The 15,448-nt window shown below is 46.9% G+C and overlaps 1 protein-coding gene across 1 annotated transcript in view; it reads right to left on the bottom strand.

Moving 5' to 3' along the window:
- Nucleotides 1–1,256: 1,256 nt before the first annotated feature.
- The window catches only part of LOC105470667 (ATPase phospholipid transporting 9A (putative)), a 177,498-nt gene continuing 163,306 nt past the window's right edge, over nucleotides 1,257–15,448 (bottom strand). Inside the window, 5 exon segments of the mRNA XM_071079138.1 lie at nucleotides 1,257–4,719; nucleotides 8,180–8,383; nucleotides 10,923–10,980; nucleotides 11,893–12,001; nucleotides 13,463–13,527. Coding sequence (XP_070935239.1) covers nucleotides 4,583–4,719; nucleotides 8,180–8,383; nucleotides 10,923–10,980; nucleotides 11,893–12,001; nucleotides 13,463–13,527 — 573 coding nt within the window. The 3' untranslated portion in view covers nucleotides 1,257–4,582.

Below are 15,448 nucleotides of genomic sequence, written 5' to 3'. Positions count from 1 at the left end.
ATTTTTTGAACTGGAAAGAGTTTTCTTTACATTTCATGTACCATGAAATAAAGAGAAAATAGGAGCATTATAATAAAAAGTCCTCATTTTGACACCAGAATTCATGTTTCTGTACAAATTAGAATAATCCCCCAAGGCAGAACGTACACAAGCTTTATTGGGCAACAGCAACGAGCCGCGCTGGCAAACAATGAAAGTAGAGTCGCTCAGAAACACGAAAGATCGTATGTGTGTCATCACGGCATCAAGAATTTAAATCATCTGGAAGTTCCTGCTAAATTAAAGCATACTGTGCCAGAGCTCCCCTCTAATCAAAAAATGCTGTCCTGGTGAAAATTTGCAACGAGGATTACAGAGACAGAGATCAACTAATGAGGAAATCACGGACTCTTACATGAGTTTACAGTTAACCCCACTGCAACAAAATAATAAATTAGCCATAATTTGTTTTTTTGCAAATACCATGCCCCCCACCTGACCCCACAAACACAACAGTCACTGACAGGGCCCAGCTATGTTAACAGATTGTGCCTCAAACCATGCTGTGGTGGAGAAGACGGATTCACGGGTAATGCCGCTTTGGCCTGAGAAGATGTGTCAGAGCTCCAGGTGGAGGGGTGCTCACGCTGCAGGATGCTTTGCAGTTCCATTCAAAAACAATATATTTTTTTCCAAGAAGAACTGGACATAACTCATGGGAATATTTTAAGTATATATAAACAGCAAAAAAGCTGTACATTAAAAAAGGGGGGAGAAATAAAATCTGTTGTATTTACAAAGCTCTTTGTATTTTTTTTTAAACGAAAACAAAGCTGGAAGTGATAGAATTTTAATGCAATGAAAACCAAACAATTCTTCAAAAAACTTTACATGATATTCTCTCGCTGTCTGTTTCACACACACACACGCACACACACCCCACACACTTCAAACATACAGAAAAGGTTAAAGATAAAAATAGCTGATAGGTGTTTAAGTAGGATGGAGCAGAAGAATGTACACGTCCCATCTGCAATTTTGGCAAAGATTTAAAATGCTGCCCTAAAGGCACGCAAGCATGCCCAGCCCACTCCAGTAAAAACAAGACAAAGTATAAAAAGAAAATTCTGGCGGGGGTTGGGGGAGGCATTAGCATATCGATTTCCAATGAGCACAAAATTCAAAATACATTAAAAAGTAGCATGGCATACATTTTCAGCAGAGAAGAAACTGAGGAAATGTTCATAAAGAGACAATGGTTTTTAAGGTTTACTGTCACGAAAAAAAAAAAAAAAAAAAAAGGTTTCACTCCAGGGGAGCGGAACTGGGATGGAAATTTTACAATGCTAGTTCCAGCACGTGGCCTATTGGCCCCAGGGGCTGGAAACGGGAGGTTTGTTCCAACTTTAAGATGCTCCCTGGGATGCCTTCCAAGCAGCTGGAGTTAGTGCCACCTGTCTCACCTGGCACCACAGGCAACACACATGTGCACATGCATGCTTTCAAAATGAGGATCAAAACTGTCCCATATAAGAAATTACTCAAGATGGAAAAACTAGTCTGGTGATTTTCTTAAGAGGAAAAAAAAAAAAAGAGACAAAAAGGAAGGAGGTGGAAAAAAAAGAAACCAAATAGATCCTGCTGCCCCGTCACACAACCATCACCAAAAGACACATGAACAATAAAAAAAAAAAATAACAGAAGTTCTTACTCTGGCAGAAATAGCTAGTGTTGTCAGAGGGCGCAGGGAGCTGTGAGTTTTGCTTTCAGGAAAAGTGTTCAAACAGTGCTGACTGTGTACCTCGAGGCCCTCTGACCTCAAATTAAATTGGCTGTCAAAGACTTAAGGCCCATGGAGCTCCCAGGTGAGAGTGTCAATGGCGCTTTATGTAAGTTCTTTCCAGATTGATGAACCAAGAAAAAGGTCAACTGAATCCTTATGCTTAAGGTTTACAAACTCAGGAGAGTTTCTTGTACAGTAACTCTAGTTTCTTGTTTGCTTATTTCTTTGTCTTCCCCACCACAACTAACATAACCTCCGAGAAGTGCCCAAGCACCCCTGGGGTTCTCTGCTGGGCTTACAGTCTGATTCGTGCAGGTAAAGATCGTGTACTCTCACCGGACTGAATCCTCCTGCCTTTGCGTCTCCAGCGTTTAAGAAGCGTGGTGTGGGCATTCCTAGATGCTCAGGGACCGTCCAGTGAATGGCGTCAGCCAGCTGCCCGTGGATGGGATGAGCCAACCACGTGGTAGTTTGCACTTGAGTTCTGGTCCTTCTCACCCTTGACTGCCTCCGCCCCAGTGCGGCTGAGACAACAGAGTAAAAAGGTTTGTGGAGAACACTGACGAGTACCTTCCACTTCCAGCTATGGCTTCTTCAGCCCCTCCTGGAAGCATTCTCCCTTGAAGATGTCAACCAGTATCTTAAGTGTTGGCTTTAACGGTCAACTTGTGCATCTCAATCAAAATTGAGAATAGAAGGAAAAGGCCAGGGAGACCATCTTTATTCTGCTTCTGCTGGAAACCTCTAAAACCTCCTGATGAGGCTCCCACACGCCCTGCCTGCAGGATCCAGCATCCCGAATCTCCAAGCAAAGCCAGGTAGAGTTTCCAAAGTGTTGACAGAACTATCTTAAGACTTCCCAGAGTTACAGAGCCAGGTTCAGGGTCTGCAGACTCTAAACAGGACTATCTTAAGACTTCCCAGCGTTACAGACTGACTTCCAAGAAAACAGAGGCTTAAAAACTTCCAACACAACTTTCTCCTCCACCTTTGAAAACAGAAACTCACTCAATGAAGACATCAGATTTGCTCAATCTTTCTGAAATTTTTGGACAAAGATCCTATCCTTAACTATTCATTCAATACATCTTTTCTGCTGACCTTTTCCCTCTGGCAGAAATGGCTGAATCAGATAGGGGAAAATACTGCAAAACTGCAGAATCATAACACAAAATAGATGTGGTGTCAACAGCCAATTTATCAGTACCTGCAACGTAAAACATAAAGTCATTCTAGAACGTTTTAAAAGGACAACACAAAATACAAAAGCTTATCAAGAGTGCTCCAAAGGCAAGGGACTATCTGATCCTCATGTCTCCAGGTCTCCAAGAGCAGGAGTTAGTAGGCGTCAGACACCAGGCTGTAACGCACATCTCTGAAGCACACAGAAGTAGCGCCAGGCGGAGGGTTTGAAGGATATGTACTCATCAAGAAGTAAACGCAAATCCAAGATTTCAACCACACTTGGCTCTTGAAGATCCACCAACTTAACCCTTATGGCATGCATATGTGGCTTCTGCAAGAAGTGACTTGAAAACCCAAGAATGCCTTGCTCTACCACGGCCAGCGACTGCAAACCCCCCTCCTCCTCTGAAACTAACCACAGCTTTATAAGAAACATGCACGCATGTAGTCCATCCTGGTAGGGGAGAAATCTTTACCACTGGCTGCCTTTCAGCAAGTTCCCCTTGAAATCTGCCGGCAGTGGAACAGATCCCAGATCCCAAAGCTGCAGCCTGGACGTCCTCCCACCGGGGGTTCCTTGTTCTGAAAGCTGCCACCAATGAATGGCAGGCCGGCAAGATGCCTCCGCCTTTGTGGGGTCATCCTCCATCGTGCCTCCTAACAGGAAACAGGCTTCTATGGAAGAGAAGAGTCCCAGCCCCCTGACCTTTCCGCTTTGGTCTTGGAGGATCTGAGTCACATCTGCCATGTTGTCTAAAGAATTAGTTGAGTCTCTTATCATACTGTCGACACATTTAGGGGCCATGCAGTGGCACGTTTCCGGCTAAAACAACTCTGCTGAAAACGTCTGAGGTCGTTCTCAGACAGCCACTGGCTTTGTAATTGTTACCAGGTCCCAATAAAGCGGGATCACACCTCTGAAAGTCTTTTACGAGGTGGCAGGTGAAGTCAACTCACACACTATGGTTGCTGAATCAGATCAAGGATAACAGACTGGATTTAGGACACTCTCTCTCCCTCTCATTTACTGGTTACGATCCCAGGAATCCAGTGTAACTTGGGTAAGCAGGGCTGGCTGGAGATGATACTGAGCATTTCCGAATGGAGGTGATCGTGTGGATAAGTTTTTACCAAATGTCATTGTCTTTTCCTCCCAAACTGACACCAAGAGCTTTCTATTTTCCTGACACCTCTTTGTAAGAGCAAGAAAGACATAAAGAATACATACACATTAGGACTGTTAGAAGAAAAAAAAAAAAAAAAAAAACACAAGCCTTCTACAACCTTCAGCTACACAGAAACTTTTATCACGTGACGACAAAATTCAAGTCATAAGGAAGCTCGCACAGTGACCCACATAAACCTCCCAGCTGAGCCACCAGCTTTAACATATTCACATTCACTCAGACATGAAGAACGAGGGGTTCAGACAGGCCCAGATGGGTCTCTTTCAGGACCTTCCCTCCCGTTGATGCAGCGTTAGGGCTCCGTTTAGGCGCAGAGCCTCTTCCCATTAAAACTGCACGTGTTAGCAATTGCTGCAAAATCCACAGGTGGCGATTAATAGAAATGGAACTTGAGCTCTGTCCATCAGGGAAGCGCCGAGACCAGGGCCCCCTCCAGCGAGCACACGGCCTACGATGTGAGCTTTGAGTAGCTGGGGGGAGAGAACCGTCTTCGCAGGTACTTGAGGACATAGAGAGGGAGGCAGCTGACCAGAGTGATGACGGAGACTTTCCACAAGAATGACAAGGTGGCGATGAAGTACACATCTGCAAGCAAACGGGAAGACAGCAGTGAGCAGGCAGGAATGTTCCGGAAGGCACGTGTGGTCCAGAAACAGGTGTCACAGCTATCAAAGGGAAAGTCATCTCCTATTACAAACACACAGCCTCCTGACATTGGCCCTCTCCTTCCATGGACTGTAAGGGAAGGTACTGTGGCTGAGAGCACACAGCGCCACCAGCTTGATATTCCTCGCTCTCTCTTCTGTAGCTTCCTGATAGTGAAATGCTACTTTCAACACCCAGGAGAAGAAAACTATGGGGGCCACTAGATGCAGTGGCTCATGCCTTAATCCCAGCACTTTGGGAGGCCAAGGCGGGCAGAAGACTTGAACCCAGGAGTTTGAGACCAGCCTGGGCAACATAGCAAAACCCTGTCTCTACAAAAAATACAAAAATTAGCCAGGCATGGTGGTGCACGCCTATGGTCCCAGCTACTCGGGAGGCTGAGGTAGGAGGATCATTTGAGCCCGGGGAGCTCGAGATGACAGCAAGCCAAGATTGCACCACTGCACTCCACCCTGGGCAACAGAGTAAGACACTGTCTCAAAAAAAAAAAAAAGAGAAAAAAAAGAAGGAAAGAAAATTACAGGGGAAGAAAACCCAGAGATGCTTTTGATTTGGTATTGTCTAACAGTTGGAGAGTCTTTCTTCCTAAGCCCCGGCCCCTGGCGAGCGGAAAGTGACATTCAAATGCACCTTCTGCTTCTAGTGATGGTCGCAGAAAGCCACGGGATAAATCTGGGTCATGGTGCAAAGTGGGCTCAGACCCGCTTGTCAGACACAGGCTTAGGCTGAGCCTCAGGGACTCTGATGGAACGTGTGGGGTGGGCGCGCAGGGGTACTGCCTTTCCTGCTGCAGGATTATAAACCTGGTTATGAAGTTTTCTTAAGAGAGGAGTGACAGCTTGTGGCTTTCAATATAGCAGAAGCCAGAGTAAGCCCCTTCCCCACTTTTTGAGCACAGGATGCTGAAATGCAGCTGGTACTGAGGCAGCACCTACTAAGTGCCAGGCCCAAGGCTCAACCCGCCCTGTGGTTTTCCTACACCTCTGACCCGGCTCTGTGGTGTGTCCCTATCAAAAACAAGTTGAGATTCCTGAGCAGGGGCCACATCTCTGTGACCACCTCAGGCCCAAGCCTTTGAGCACACAGTAGGTCTCACAAAACGCTGTCTAGAGACTAGTGACAAGGGTGAAACTGCTTTAAAACTCCACTTTTTACAGCGATGCTCCTTTAGTTCTTGGAGTGTGCAGTAAATGCTCACAAATCCTTTCTAGAAACTGGTGCCGCAACTGTGAAACCTTTGCTTTTCAGGGGATGGTTCTTTTACCTTTACTAAAACCTTCAGGAGCTTTGGAAGCTGTCAGAAGAGCCGTGATCAAAGATGCTTCCAGGGTAAGGTCGAGTTTCTCTGCCTTTTTCTCGTTATTGCCCCTTAAGGAAGCTTTTTAGACTTCTTTTCTTCCCTAATCAACCAGCTCCATGAAATGTTAATGTCACAGGTATACTGTGTATCTGTTTATAATATTATAGATACATCTCCTTTATATCTAAAGGATTAGGGTTTGTTCACACCCCACCAAAGACCAATGTTTGTTCCCCAGGTGGTGGGGACCACATCACCCCCACTGAGAAGGCCTGGAGCAAAGGAGCAAGGGATGGGCCATTGCGGGCCCCTGCAGGCTTCCCACGGAGGATGGGGCGTGAGAGGGTTGTCATAACTGAAAGTTTCCCCCAGAGAGAGTCTATCTGCAATCTTGAACACACATGAGCTTCTTTAGCAGAGAAGCAGCCTCAGGGCCTTGCTCCCTCAGTTGATAAAGGAGAAACAGTATCACTCTGAGGGTTTTTGTTTAAAGAACACAGACAGAAACTTAAATGCTTCTACTGAAGAGGAAAGAGGTGTAAAGAGGGCTGTCTGCTGCACCAGCTAGACTTTCAGGATGACCCCTGGCCCTGAGGTTTCAAAGCCATAGAGGCTTGAGTTTGCCCTGCGCAGGGGAAACCAAGATTAGAGTTCAGAATCTATCCACAGCACAACACAGAAAATGCTGGGTCATCTAACTGTGCCCGTGTTCCAAGTTTATGACACGGAACTAGAAGCAGGTTTCTAGACAGGAATTAAAGCCTGTGTCAGCACCCGATGGGGTCTGTAGCACAGCATGGGGTCATGTGGGTGGCCCTGCAGGGACTTGTGGCTCATTCAATTGGGAAGAAATTAACTGATATGGCAAAGCAAATGAGGTCAGCATGGAAGGGTGATGAAACCAGGCTTGTCCATCCAGAGACAGTGGCTGACACTGGACAAGCCCAAGAGTACCTGGAATCACTACTGAGGTCAGAGAAATCTGCCGCCACCCCGCCTTAGGATGGGCCGACACTCCCCCATCTCTACATTCCCATAACTTTATTTATTTATTTAGAAATGGAGTCTTACTCTGTCACCCAGGCTGGAGGGCAGTGGTGCGATCTCAGCTCACTGCAACCTTCGCCTCCCGGGTTCAGGCGATTCTCCTGCCTCAGCCAACCAAGTAGCTGGGACTACAGGTGTGTGCCACCACGCCTGGCTGATTTTTGTATTTTTAGTAGAGATGGGGTTTCACCATTGTTGGCCAGACCAGTCTCAAACTCCTGACCTCGTGATCTGGCCCGCCTCAGCCTCCCAAAGTGCTGGGATTACAGGTGTGAGCCACCGTGCCCGGCCTCCAAAACATTTTTTATTTGGGGTCTGCCTGGGCATCTAGCACCTCACCCCGTTTTTCCCTTGGTAACTTTGATCACATCTGATACTCCTGTGCTCACAGACTCATTAATGTGTGTTTATCATGTGTTCCCAACAAGAACAGCAGCTCCCTGGAGAGCCCGTCCACCTCATCTGCCACCATAATCCTGGCACACAGCAGGGACTCCCACGTCTACGGAACTGGCGAGTACCTTCAGCACTTGGTTTGCTGTGCGGAGCAGTAGATTTTATTCTGAGATCCATGGAGTCCCTAAGGAGTTCTTATCAGGACACAGCAGCAAGGCAGGGCTGCACAGGCAAGGTTGTGGGGCTCGGCACCTCCCAACACTGCCACTTTGCCATCACAAGTCCCCTTTTATCAGTTTCATAGATTGGACTTCAGATTAAGATTTCAGGAGAACAAAAAGGTTTTGTGGCCCAAAAAAGGTGACAGAGCAAGACTCCGACTCAAAAAAAAGAAAAAGAAAAAGAAAAACACTGTCTACTGCAATCACACCCTGTCCTCAATTTCACACCCTGAAGCACAACTACACCTGTCCCCAGGGAACACCTGTAAGAAAACGCGGATGGCTGAGCGGAAGGACGGCTGGAGCAAGAGCCCAGGCCGAGCGCTGGGAGCCCCCTTCCCTCATACGGCAGTGAGACCTCTGGGCCAGATTCACTGGGGGTGACGGACGGGGCTTAAGCATCCAGGGGTCTTACCGATGAACTCGTGTAAGAACACCAGGGAGGCGATGTAGCAGGCCAGGCTGAGCAGCTCGGCCACTGTCATGAGCCAGTGCCAGGTCTGGATGGTCAGCGCCACCATGAGCAGCTCGGTGAGGATCAGCGAGGTGAAGGAGATGGCCACGATGTGCACGAACTCCGACTCAAACAGCAGCAGCGCGCCGTACATGATGGTGCTCCCTGCAAACGCCAGAGACGGGTGTTCCCCTCGCCCCTCCCTGCAAAAGCTGCGCCCTGCTCGCTCACACCTGGTTCCTTTCCGCGTTTTTCATTTAGACATGAAAGGTATCACTTGTTACATGAGGTTAATGACTGGTGCATTGTGCAGGTCTGATCCTATAGTTTTCTGATTTTTCCTCTTTGACTTTGTAGGATAAATAATCTATAACTACAAAGTGAGAACAAGGGAGAAAAAAGGAAGTAAGGCAGGGAGGGAGAGAATAACTGTCTAGAGTTGATGAAAGAAATAGAAAGTTAAATATAATATTTAAAATGAGGGAGCCACGGCCAGCTGCAGTGGAATCCCCACACTGGGAGGCCAAAGTGGGCAGATTGCTTGAGCTCAGGAGTTCGAGACCAGCTTGGGCAACATGGTGAAACCCCATCTTTACAGAGAATATAAAAATTAGCCAGGTGTGGTGGCATGCACCTGTAGTCCCAGCTACTTAGGAGGCTGAGGTGGGAGGATCACTTGAGCCTGGGAGGTGGAGGTTACAGTGAGCCGAGATTGTACCATTGCACTCCAGCCTGGGTGACAGAGACCCTGTCTCAAAACATTAAATAAATAAATAAATAAATAAATAAACAAACAAACAAACAAATAAATAAAATGATGTGGTGACTCACACCTGTAATCAGAACTTTGGGAGGCTGAGACGGGTGGATCGCTTGAGGCCAGGAGTTCAAGACCAGACTGGCCATCATGGCAAAACCCTGTCTCTACTAAAAATACAAAAATTAGCTGGGTATGGAAGTGCATGCCCGTAGTCCCAGCTACTCAAGAGGCTGAGGCACGAGAACTGCTTGAACCTGGGAGGTGGAAGTTGCAGTGAGCCAAGATCGTGCCACTGCAATCCAGCCTGGGTGATAGAGCAAGACTCTGTTTCAAAAAAAAAAAAAAAGAATAAACCCCAATAGGTGACATGAACAGTAAATTTATTTAAAAAAAAAAAAAAACCCACGGCCAGGCGCAGTGGCTCATGCCTGTAATCCCAACACTTTGGGAGGCCGAGACGGGTGGATCACGAGGTCAGGAGTTCGAGACCAGCCTGGCCAATATGGGGAAACCCCGTCTCTACTAAAAATACAAAAATTAGGTGGGTGCGGTGGTGGGCACCTGTAATACCAGCTATTCGGGAGGCTGAGGCAGGAGAATTGCTTGAAATCGTAAGGCGGAGGCTGCAATGAGCCGAAATCATGCCACTACACTCCCCAGCCTGGACAAAAGAGCAAAACTCTCTCTCAAAAAAAAAAAATAATAAACCCCAAATATACATGTTTATTTGTAAGTGATATATATGTACCTGTCCAGATATATAGAAATATTAGGACCATTTCACAAACATATGCACTACAAAACATACATAAAAATGGAAATACTAAAAAAGAATGAGGATTCCAGGCACAGTGGTTCGTGCCTGTAATCCCAACACTTTGTGAGGTTGAGGCAAGAGAACTGCTTGAGGCCAGGAGTTTTGAGTTCAGCCTGCGCAACACAGTGAGACCTCAAGTCTCTACAAAAACTACAAACATTAGCCAGGTGTGGTGGTGCACACCTGTAGTCTATGATGCTGAACTAGAAACAGGTTTCTAGATAGGAATTAAAGCCCGTGTCAGCACCCGATGGGGTCCACAGCACAGCATGAGGTCATCTTGCTGGACCTGCAGGGGCTCTTGGCTCACAGTCAATTGGGAAGAAATGAACTGATTTGGCAACTGATTTGGTGGTGGTGCACACCTGTGATCCCAGACGCAGAAGGCTGAGGTGGGGGGATCACCTGAGTCTGGGGGAGGTCGAGGCTACAGTGAGCCGTGACTGCTCTACTGCACTCCAGCCTGGGCAACAGAGTGAGTCCCTCCGTCGCCCAGGGTCTCACTCTGTTTCTATATATTACATAAAATATATTTTGTAAGTATATAAAATCTATTATGTGCACCACAAAACATACATAAAAATAGAAATACCAAAAAAAGAGGATTCTGGGCACGGTGGCTTTGCCCTGTGTCTCAAAAATATATAAATATATATATATATATATATTATATATACGTAAATGTAAAAGAGTTAGAAAAAATAAATACAAACAGAAGTTTTGCTGTTCTCTTCTTATATCCCAATAGGTCATCTTACAAAGCCTCTGTAGTCTGGGAGACTCCCTCTGGAGGCCACTGAAGTAAACATGTTTTTCCAAAACTAAGACTTGATCTGACTCTCAGAAAAGGTTTCAGAACATCCCAGAAAGCAACCACCTTTTGCCTCGTGGGTAGAGCAGCCCCACAGGCTTTGACTACTGTCCGCTGCCTTCCTCTGGCTTCACTACCTCATTTCTCGGGCAGCACCACTGCGCATGTTTGATGTTCAAGTCCTTATACAGGGTGATCAGTGTCTCCCTTGGGTCACGCTGCCACCCTCCTTCCTGCTTCTTCTACAGGCAAGAAGGGGACACCCTTGAGTCAGTGCCAGAGCACAAGACAAACAGGTGTCTCCACTCATCCTTACCTTGATAGATGCTAATCAAAACCCATATTAAGAATGTCTTGTAGGACAATGGTCGTCCCTAAATGAGAGACAGAGAAAGGTTAGAGCCGGTTTCGTAGGGGCCTCACACAGCATCAGTGTTCACGTTATTCTCCCGCTAACTAGATAAGGCAACCCATCTGTCTTCATCAAAAAAGTGGCTCACACACATTTGAACACATTGGAGGAATTAGTTCTTTAAAAAAAAGAATTGGCCAGGCGCGGTGGCTCACGTCTGTAATCCCAGCACTTTGGAAGGCTGAGGCAAGTGGATCACTTGAGGTTAGGACATCGAGACCAGCCTGGCCAACATGGTGAAACACCCTCTTTACTAAAAATACAAAAATTAGGCATGGTAGTGCACGCCCATAATCCCAGCAACTCAGGAGGCTGAAGCAGGAGAATCGCTTGAACCCAGGAAGTGGAGGTTGCAGTGAGCTGAGACTGAGCCACTACACTCCAGTCTGTGTGACAGAGACTTAGTCTCAAAAAAAATAAAAATAAAAAATAACATTAAATGGGAATAAATCTTCCCTTGGGTAAAAAACCCTTGAAGACAAATAAAATTATGCACATGCCTACCCACACACCATCACACACACACACGTTTTGGAAGTGTACACAAGAACATCTCTGGGAGCAAACGTAAGTCGCAGCTGCAAAGCAGAACTGTCAGGGGCTTTTTCGAAGTCGTGAGTTGGCTTGTTTTCAGTTTATCTATTACTGTACTCTTTCACGTTCTTTATAATAGTGCATATATTACCGCTTTAAGAAAAAACGTAAACTCCCACACCTTCCCCCCAAAAGTAAGAAAGCTACCAGTTCAAGTGTGTCCAAATCAGAAATGGAGGGTCTGTGCGAAATAAATTAAAAGGGAAAAAGCAGGGAGGGAAGGAAGGAAGAGAAAAGGAAAGGAGGAAGGAGGAAGGAGGGACTGAGAAGCTAACAGAACCTTGAGAAGATCCTTGTAGAGCTCAGGATACAGCATGGCAACTTCCGACTTGACATCTTTGTCCAGGACCAGAGAAAACACAGGAAACATGGTGTAAATTGTGGAGTACCTAGGAGAGAAAACCGCCATAGGTAAGACCTGGCCGACGCCATCAGAGCTATGTGCTATGCCAGCCTCCGGCGCCCAAGTCCCATCCATGCCTCTAACAACTATTTACTGCTTGTCTATTATGCTCCAGAGCTGGCTGTAAGCACCAGAAACCTAAGAGGAAAAATGGACAAAAATGTCTGCCCTCAAGAGCTTTCATCCTGGTCAGTGAGTCAATAAACAAATAAATTAGGTAAACTCTATGTGTGTTAGAGATAAGTGCTACAGAGAAAAATATAATGGGGTAGAGGAAATAAGGTGTGTGTGTGTGTCTGTGTGTAGAGGGGTGATGGCACAATTTTAGAGGCTGAGGAACAGAACATTTGAGTGAACACCCACAAGAGGTGAGGGCCAGCCAAGCCAGTCCCAGGAGGATGAGCTTTCCAGGGAGAAGGAACCACCAGTGCAAAGGCACTGAGGTGGGAATGGCTGTCATGTCTGAAGAACAGCCAGAAGACCAGTGGGGCTGGGGCTGGGGCTGAGGGCGACAGAAGAGGAAATGAGGACCCATGGGGAAGATGGGACCAGGCCATGGAAGGTCGCACAGAGCACAGCTCAAGGAACCCCTGACTCTATTCTGTTATGTTCCTGTACTCTTCCAGAATCCGACAAAAGACAGGCCGCTTTTCCAGTTAGAAGCAGGCAGCATTCCAGTGCCTCCTCTCAGGCTGAACTCATCGGCCAACACAGTAGGACAGACAGCGGACTCTGTGAGACTCTCCAGAGCACAGCTGGGCTTCCGGCGCCCTCCGTCTCCTCCTAACCAGCAGTGGCCTCAGCTGCATGTATCTGTATCTAGGGCACTCAGTAACCAAACTCCACCTACCTGGGTGATTCAGAGACTGAGCACATTCTCTGAAAAGGTCAGAAGGATCAGCCTGAAGTTCCAGGTCAGTAATGGGAGTGGGTTTGCGGGCTGCAAAGGCTCAAGTGACACCATCTCTGTCACTGGCACAGCAGTCAAGCTCTGTTGCTTGCACGTCCCCGAGGCAATGGACTCGGGCCCTCCTTGGAGCTCCAAGGACAGGACTTCCACGGGGCTCGGTTCAGGCCAGGAGGGCATTTTTCAGATCCCCCTTCCCTTTTTATTAAGACCCCAGTGAAATCACCAAGTCTGCAAACCTTCTGCCTTGCTCTCCTCAATCAACTGATAACCCTGGAGTATTTTTTCAAGACCAGGTATAAATGGCAAAGGGCAACACACCACATACATCTCCAACTCCACTTCCTCCATCTGGTTAAGGGCTCAACAGCTCAAAACCTGGTTAATTCAAGGAGGTTCTAAAGCATGGTGCTGGGCCTGCATTCGCTGGGGCTGGGAGCCAATGTGGCTTAGGAACCCAAGAATTTTCCCACCATGTTTCTTCTCTCTGCTGTGGCATTTGAAGGTTTTGTAAACAATTCCTTGGCAGGATTTCCTTACCCAATGATGAGGAATCCTTGATAGAGAGGGACGGAGGCAAAGTAAAACACGGAGGAAAAGACAGCCTGTGCCAAGGAGAAAGGAGGATGTCACCAAAAGTCATGACAAAATCCCTTACCTTTACAGAATAAAAATAACACCTGATACTTACACAGCACTCACCCTCGCCGACACTGCTATAAGGTACTTTACATGGATTTGCTCATTTCATTCTCACAACATCAACAACAACCCTATGAAGTAGGTACGATTCTCGTCATCCCCATTATGCAAAGCAGAAAGTGAGGCACAGAGAAGGTACGTGGCTTGCTTAAGCCCACACAGCTCCTAAGCAGCAAATCCAGGAATCACTCCCGGGTAGGGTGATGTATTACAGCTCCAGGGTCTACTCAGCCCATTGTGAACATTCACTAAGTTCCAGGACCCAGGAATGCTTTGCACGTGAGCACAGCTGATCTCCAGAGCAGCCACACGATCAAGTTCTACTATCACCCACGCTTTACAGAAGGGGAGGCTGAGCAGGTGAACTGTAGGACTCAAGCCCAGCTGTGGCCCCAGAGCGCACACTTCTAAACAGCTTGGAACCCCCACCTCTGCAGGCACGCACGCTGCTAACCGCGCTGCCGGAGATACGGAAATGCATACGGAAAAAGAGCCTCTGAAGTGTCTACGGGGGCTGGGATGGCAGAGAAGGCTTCACTTCTTATATTACATGTTTCAGTATTTGGGGAAATTTTTGAAAAGAACACATGGTGACAGATTATTTTTGCAATTAGACAGAAGCAATGAAGATATTTACAAACCCTCATGGAAATGTCTGCTTCCTGCTTTGGAAAATATTAGCTGCTGGTAATGATGAATAGGCTGGGGAGGACCCATGGGGAAGATGGGACCAGGCCATGAAAGGTCGCACAGAGCACAGCTCAAGGAACCCCTGACTATATTCTGTCATGTTCTTGTACCCTTCCAGAATCAGGCTTGAAGCTCTGTTAGCTCCGTCTCTGGACCTCTATGGGCTAACAGAGGAAACATGGTCTCCAAGCTGCTACCTATTCGTATAAAGCTGAAGGAAGGCCAGAGACAAACGCTGCCTGAAAGCTTTTAGAAAGAAGGAGAAAGCAAGGCAGAGATATCCTAGTAATTTGAAATAGCACAGACCAGGGCTAGCTCCCCAGAGCACCTTCAATGGACACAGAGAGAAAGCATGTGAGAAACACGTGCTTTCTCGGCACAGAGCTCAGAGCGCAGGTGCTCCTGAGCGCCATGGTCACGGGAAGTCACGGTTCGCCCTGGCTGCGCCGGAAAAGCCACTTTTCTGGTGACTTTTCACCCAGGCTGGGCTGCTGCATAGGAAGGACGGTTGTAAAAATATCAAGAATCTGGTGTTTATTTTCCAAACCAATATCAGGAGCCCCCTCCTCTAAAAGAGTCATCCTAACCACACAGTCTTCATCTTGATGATAGCACTTTGGGAAAAATAAAAACACGGTGGTCTCTGGCAGACCCACGTCCTGGTGCAATTCTAACTGGGACTTGCTCTTGGCCATTTTCAGCACAGTGGACAGGGGTTAAAGGCATTTTCTTTAGCACAAAGAACAATGCCTCATCCTGGAATTCTTTTTCTACATCAATGTTAACGGTAACATCCAGTTTTTGAAGAAGTCAGCTCATCCCGGCCAGCTTTTGTGTATGTGTCCAAGGAGGGGCTGATTAATCTCCCAATGATTAAAACCACAGCATTATCCTGTTCAATTGGCGAGTTAACATAAAAGTACAGATGTGGTCTGGTGAACCACAGCAGCTGTTTGGGTTTAGATCATTTTGATGAAAGTCACTTTAAAGCTCCCCTACTCACAAATGCAATAGATATTTAAAACATAAAATCACCCCCAAAAAACTGGGGTGTTGCCAGTGGATGGTGAATTCTCACATACCCAAAGCAGCACTACCTGGTGTTTGAAAGGCACACTGCCTTTCAAGTATGAT

Source organism: Macaca nemestrina, chromosome 15 (genome assembly GCF_043159975.1).
Source record: "Macaca nemestrina isolate mMacNem1 chromosome 15, mMacNem.hap1, whole genome shotgun sequence".
NCBI classification, from domain to species: Eukaryota; Metazoa; Chordata; class Mammalia; order Primates; family Cercopithecidae; genus Macaca; species Macaca nemestrina.
This window is presented reverse-complemented; position numbering and strand designations above follow the sequence as displayed.